The 6,970-nt window shown below is 62.8% G+C and overlaps 1 protein-coding gene across 1 annotated transcript in view; it reads left to right on the plus strand.

Annotated features, from left to right (window-relative positions):
• Positions 1 to 6,970, plus strand: part of LOC113204109 (cuticle collagen 14-like) — a 43,757-nt gene that overhangs the window by 13,890 nt on the left and 22,897 nt on the right. The window contains exons 3-4 of the mRNA XM_052271261.1: positions 2,458 to 2,560; positions 2,639 to 2,693. Of these exons, the coding sequence (XP_052127221.1) occupies positions 2,458 to 2,560; positions 2,639 to 2,693 (158 nt within the window). The remainder of the gene's footprint in view (positions 1 to 2,457; positions 2,561 to 2,638; positions 2,694 to 6,970) is intronic.

Here is a 6,970-nt window from a genome sequence, read left to right on the forward strand (position 1 = left end):
GGGGGGGGGGGCAGGTGGCGGCTGCGGCGGTGGCAGCGGCTCGCGCTGGAGCCGCGCCAGTCGCGTCTAATTTATGTAAATGAGATGATTTTATACGGTTTGATTGAGTCATCGCTGCGTTAATAAGAGGCGCCGCGTGGCGCCGTGTCGTTTTGGCCGGGCCGGGCCGGGTCGGGTCCCCCGGCTCTCCTCTCACCTCGTCGCGGAGCTTCCTAGAGGAGGGGCACGCCGCCGGCCGGGCCGTGCGGACACGAACCGGATGGTGCGGGACGGGACGGGACGGGCCCTGCGCGCCCGCGGGTCACGCTGTCACGATTTGTCATCCTGTGTGAGGGGAATAAAGAAGGAAGGTAAACGGGGACGGGATTTAGTTGGTGAGCGATCATCATTGTGAGCACTGCGGCGTGCGCCCAAGCCAGCCAGGCAGCCAGCCTCCGCGAGGCTCTAGCAGGCTAGGCCGAGTACTTTAGGTTTGACGCGCGACTCTTGAATCGCTCAGTATCTATGATGCCGTAGGAATGCCCAGAGGCACAGGCGGGGCGGGGCGGGGCGTGGCATGGCGTGGCGGGCTCTCTCTCAGGCTGATTAAAACATACGACATGGGCATGCGCGCGCTCGCCGCGCCGATGGTCCGGGGAGCCCTGCGGGGAGGTGGAGGGGGCCGGTCGCAAAAGTATAACTCATGCAATGCCGCAAAGGATTTGTCTCCTCGCGGGCCTGGCCTGGGCTGGGCTGGCCGGGACGTTGGCCGCGCCGGGCACGGCCGTGCAACATAACTCACCCCATGGCTGGTCACGGGTCTCATGAGGCTGGGCCGCGCCGTGCCGCCGGCCCGCGCTGTCCTCGCGTACGGCCTATTTATGGCAATTCAACGTGAGTCGCATATGTGTACAGTCCGGCGCACAAGTGCGTGCGGGGGGCGGGTTTGGCGGTGTGCTCTCTTGGTCAGGTGTGTACACGCGGTACGCGGTGCGGAGGACGGTGACTCCCATCTGCCCTGCCGCCCGTCCGCTTCTCCGCGGCGGCCTGATGACAGTTTTATCACCCGTAATGGTTCGGATTTTTAATATCATTTCTTTTCTTGTCGTGCCCAGTCCCTCCGCGCCGCCGCCGCGCCGGCTACGCCGCTGGCCGGGTGACTCACCGCGGCCCGCTCTCACGCGGCGGCCCTCCCCGGGTCCGTACGTACCCGCCTGTGCCCGTCCCCCCCGCCGCTCCAGAGTTATTACGCCACGTTCAACGCATCGGTATTTACCGGTACCTGTTTTGTCGCAGGGTGTTATAATAATCAATTTTCCGCGCTCGCATTGGTGGGCTCTGCCCCGTCCAACGGTTTACTTATGGGCTTAAGTGACTCCCCCCAGCCCGGTGACAGTGTGGGAATCTTTGCGGCCCGACACCGCCGCGTTCGCCATGTCCTTACTTTTCTCCATCTCTTCCCAAAAGCTCGTGTGTGTTTCGTTTTAAGCTGCTGCTGCCGATCAGATCCCCCAAAGTCTCTCTTCATTTTCCGTTTGGCGGGGCCGCGGGGGAGGATTGATCCCGGGTGTGCACTATCCCCCTCCGCGCGTACGCCGGCCACTTCCTCGTATAATCGTGCGCTTATCGCGGCTGATCGCCCGGGCCCGCCCGCTAGTCTAATGATCCCAACACTTTTCTAATCAGAAGTTAATTCAGCCCAACGGAAGCCCCCTTTGTGCCCGGGCAGCAGCGGCCGCCTCCTCCTCCGCCTCGGGGCCTTTGATTAGCGCCGGCCGGGTAGGCAACCCAACGTACGCGTAATCAAGCACCTTGAGGGAGCGCTCGGCCTTCCTTACTACTAGTACTCGACGCGCACGAAGCGAAGCGCTTTCCAGTTTTGAGCTTGACACGGACGCGACCTCGCGACCCCTCTTTGTATTCACTTTAACTCGGGAACAAAACAAAACGAAGGGGGCGCCCTCTTTTGACGCATCTCGTTATGCACGGCGGGGTGAATGGTCTCCTTGATCGATGTCGGCCCCGGAGACATTTCACTTGGAAAAGAATGGAGGGAGGAAATCTCAATCCCGCGCACGGGTCGGAGTGTGGGGGGGGGGCTGCGTCGCTGAGAGTTTGGGAAGAACTCGGGAGGTGCTCTTCCGTGTCGCTCCCACTTGCGGGGCCGCGCGCGCGCGGTTTCGGAGGCGGCCCCGCCCGCACTGGGCGGCCGGGGTTGTCCTCGTCACGCGAGCGTCACGCCCCCGTCACGCGATCATCATCGTTGTCCCGCCGGGCTGCGTCCTCCGCGCAGGGGTGGAAAATAGGAAGTAATCCGGGGCTGCTACTCGTTCAAAAATGGTTCGCCTAAGGATGTGATGTATGCCTGCACCACGGGGAGATGTTTGGGATATTTTGAGGGGTTTTGGCCAATCGTTACTGATACCGAACTAGTTTATGTTTCAACTCTTGATAATTACCCAACTTTTCCTTCGACAGTTGCCTGGGACGCACCTTGAACCGAGTGCACGCGTGTATACAACACATCTGAAGAGGGAAATGACTGCATGGACAGAAAAAGTACTGAGCACTTACATTTTTGGTGGGTAAACTTCACCTTACAAATATTTTTTTTCCTGTTCATATTGAATATTTATTTTTACAATTTTCTCTATTTCAGGCTACCAATTTTTCATTTCTCCTCCAGGAAGGGCCGGGGTTCATCTTCACCCAACGTATGTGTAGAGAGTTGATTTCTATATGGATAAGTATTTTTACATATCGTGGGTCAGGCCTTCAAATGACTTCATGAACAGCTTTGAACCACAATTGGCAAAGGTAGTTTTAGAACGATAACCGCGATAACAGTGAAAAATGAGAGAATAACACAACCCGAATCTAAACTTGATTCACGGCGTAGGCCGGTGGAGAGGCAAAAAACTTCTTTGAAAACCGAGATAATTATCCGAAAACGCTCTAGTTCGGGCGTCTCCGGGAAGTGGAGTGTGATGGCCTTCTCGCGTGTCCCTGTGGGACCGCCCCTCGGCGTCGCCCGCCGCGCCCTCCTCTATGGCGTGACGATCTCGGGCCTAAATGCCACACGGATATTATCGTTACGCCCGCCTGTGTGGCCGCGCGGCCCGTGCGGCCCCGGGCGTCATGCTGCCGCGCCTCTGCCGGGCGTTGCGTTCGAGCCCCGGCGGGGGCGGTACCGTTTTCGGCGCTGCGGTAGTCGGTTTGGCTCGGCCGGGTACTCGGTGGGGTACGTACTGCGGCGGGCGACCCCCCCATCCCTCCCGGACGTCAGAGCGGGGTGGGCCCCCCGTGCAAGTCTGGGGGCCCCGCCTGGTGGCCCGGCGGCCCGGGGGCGGCAAACAGGAAATTATGCAATTTCCTGGTGGGCTATCTTCCCTTCCTCGGGTGCCGTGACAGGGAGGAACCGCGTTCCAATCTAACCCTCTGGCCGGCCACGCCACCTCCGACAAAATACATCCCCTGTCTGTCGAACAGGAGACAAAGTGGCGGGCGCGGCGCGGCCGTGCGCTGCGGCGCCAATGAGAGGGTCCCCCCCCCCCCTCCACTCCCGGGCGCACGCTCCAGGTGCGCTCGACACGTGCGTGACGCGTCGCAGTGACACGAGACGAGAGACAACTAAATGTCCTCTCCCCTCCTCAGGGTCGGTGTCACTCTCTCAATTTTTATTTTTTTGCCCCTTCTAACCTGTTGACCCCGTGCTCAGCGCGCTCGGCCGCATTCACTCACCCGCCAATTAGGGAGTTGGTTTTTTATTAATTTTTTTCCTCCCAGAAATAACTCTTGGCACCCGACCCCTACCGCCGTGTGTGGAAGGTCCCACACACATTTTTGCGGCGCGCGCAGGACTCGCGGCGCGGCCCTCCTCGCCGCCGGGCAGCAGACGCGCACCGTGCGCGCACGCGAGCCCACCCCTTTCCCGTTCCATTTGGCTGTCTCTTCGCCTCTCGTAAAATCTCTCCTGACGCGCGACTTGACTGCCGCGGCGCCCGAGGGGCCTCTCGCGGCTTTCCGCGCCCCGGAAGGCCACCGCCGCCCCCCGTTTTCCAAACTTAGTTTGTTATTCGCAACAAGCCCGCCCACCCCCCGCAGCCCGCGCTCCTCTCCTCCTCCTCCCCGACGACTCACCTTTCGACCTTTTATTCTTGCTGAACCGCGTCACTCAGTCCATGTGCCACTTCGAGGCCAAACCCTCACAGAACTCTTGTTTCTTTATTTTGTTTTTCATGTATTTTAATTGTCAAGATATAATCTTTCTACGACGGGCTTTATTTTGTTTGTGTATTTCGGTGCTGGTGTTACTGGGACGTTCGCTGCCTTGGCCAGGAGGTTGTCCAGCTTGTCCAACCCAGTCGCCGCGCCCAGCGTCGCCTTGCCGCGTGCGGGGAAGGGCCCTATGGTCCTGGCCTGATGGTAGGAGAGAGAGAGCCGCTGGCTGCGGCGGGGGAGAGAGGGCGTCCTCAGCGCGCTGCACTGCACTGCATGACCGCGCCGATATTTATGGGGCGTAGCGACGTGCTCGGCCCCGCCACGCCCCGCCACGCCCCGAGTGTATCGGACTCCTGGGCGCCTATACTTGCTCTCTCTTCGTCGTCCCCCCCCCCCTTCCCTCTCTCTGTTTCTTGGGTACCACCTCCTCCTCCCTACCTCCTGTCTCGGGCTAAATCGCCTTCGCTTGTCGTTCTGGCTTGATTGCAACGTGGCATCGCTGAAGGGCCGGGGGGCGGGCGGGGCAGGGGACGCGGAGCAGGGGGCGTTCCAGCGCGCAAGTTCCCACCCCGGCACGTCTTTTGCACGTGCAGCGTGGTGCGGCGCGCCGTCGCCCGCGTCCCTGTGGCGTGGCGTGCTGAGCGGCCGCCCCGCCCCGCCCCGCCCCGGCTCACGGTGCGGCGGGGCACCACACTTTACGGCCGCTCCTGACCTCGCCGCTGTTTGTTTTGCGCGTGTAGCGCTCCGTACGGCAATTAAAGGTGGAATTCGATAAGCTGCTCTACTCGCACTTCATCGATGCCTCGCCGAGATTCGATCCCCCTCTGCAGCAGGTCCCGGCCGCGGGGCGTGGTGGCGCCTCCGCCGCCCCGGTCAGCGTGCAGTGCAGCCCGCGAGCCTGCAATGGGGGCTTATTCCCATGGTTTTTCGGCGGGGACCCACGCGCCACAGTTCGTGCCCGTCGCGGAGCCTCCTCCCGTCTATCCTCGCTGAACTATGAGAAACGCCGACTTTCTCATCATGACGTGTTTCGTTTTATCTGTTTCGGTGGGACCGGGCGGACGAGCGGGCCATAGGCGCGCGCGCACCCGGGCCGGCGGGCCTGACAAACTCGCCTCCTCTCTTCGTCCTGCCGCTGAAGATGTGCGAGGGAGTAGAGCAGGAGGTCGGTGTTGCGCTCACTTTTAAGACTCGCTCACAAGCTGCTGCTGCTGCTGGTGGTGCTGCTGAGAAGAAAAACTCGTTTGGGCGTTAGTCCAGTCGATGCGCCAGGTCTGCGACTCCCTAGGGACCCACTAGTTCCCACGCGGCGAGTGCGAGGCGCAAAGTGTCCATGGCACCGCCCCGCGCGCCCCGCCCGCCGCGGCCGCAGTTATAGAGGCGACTCATGCGCCGTTCGGCGACGCGAGTCGCGACGTAACGATGGAGCGCGCGTCTCTCTGCCCATTCATTTTCTCAGTGCCCCCCCCTCCCCTCCCTTCCTCTCACTCCTCGGCAGCGTAACAAGCTCCGGACATGTGTCCCCCGCCACTTCCCACGAGCGGGCCGGGCGGTGTTGTAGGTGTGGGTCCGGACGGGGTTGGATCTGCGCGGGTCGGAACACCGAGGTGCGGTTTTTGTTGCCTCCTTCGGCTGAGCGCTGCGGTGTTAACTTATCGGCTCTTTGCCAGCAGCTGGCTAGGCTCTGGCTACTCCTACGCCTACCGCTACTTCATCGCGATTACGACTCGATTTAATTGCAACGATGGCAGATTGCATATGTTTTTGATGATGGACGGCTTTCACAATTTCAGCCGGCGTGCTGCCCGCGCCGCTTGGCGGGGGGCCAGAGTGCCGCCGCCGTGCGACACGCGGCCGCAAGAGGGCCCGCGAGGCCCCGCCCCCCGCACCGCTATTGGCCGGCCGGGCGACGGTGACACTTGGGGACATGGCGACACAGCACAGCCAATGGGGGCGGGGCGACTCGGCCGGCGAGAGGCGCAAGGGCGGGTGACTGGCACGGCGCCTGGAGGGCGGGCCGCCCCGTTGAGCACCCGTATTCGGCGGGGTTACCTGCTCGACCGTCGCCAGCCCGGGCCCCGTTCGGGGTAGGCCGTCCCGTTAAGCAGCCGTGTGGTGCGGTGTTGCCTACTAGGCAGGCGTCTTGGCCGTGGTCCTTGCAGCCGGTCCAGACCGGGGCCCCGTTCGGGGTAGGCTGTCACGTTAAACGTACGTGTAATGCGGTGTTGCCTACCAGGCAGGCGCCTTGCCTCTCCAGCCAGACCCCAGACCCACCGGCACTGGGGCCCCGTTGGCGGTGGGCCGTCCCGTTTAGCAGCTGTGAGTTGCGGGGTTGCCTACCGACTAGGCGGCTCGCCCCTCCAGCCGCTCGCAGCCGGGGCCCCGTTGGCGGTGGGCCCTCCCGTCAAGCAGCCGCGTGTTGCGGGGTTGCCTACCCGGCAGGCGCTCCCCTCCAGCCGCGCTGCCGCCGCTCCGCGCCTCGCCGCTTTGCTCCTCGCGGTTCGGCTCGGCTCGCTGTGGCCCGCCGCGCCGCGGCTCGGCTCGGCTCGGTTCGCGGGTAGGGTAGGGCCGTGTGGCTGGCTGGGCGCGCTGCTGGCAGCTGGCGGCCCCCTCTGCAGCTTCAGTATAGACTGCGCATCGCGCCGGTCGGCTCGCCAAGCACTCCGTGTATTTAGTTTCGCTCGCTGGCCGTGGGGCGCCGGCCGTGTGCTATCCGTTGCGTGCCCCTCCCCCTTCCGCCCTCCTCTCCCCGTGGCGCTCCTCCCCCTCT

Source organism: Frankliniella occidentalis, unplaced genomic scaffold (assembly GCF_000697945.3).
Source record: "Frankliniella occidentalis isolate FOCC.00 unplaced genomic scaffold, Focc_3.1 Scaffold156, whole genome shotgun sequence".
In the NCBI taxonomy this organism is placed as follows: Eukaryota; Metazoa; Arthropoda; class Insecta; order Thysanoptera; family Thripidae; genus Frankliniella; species Frankliniella occidentalis.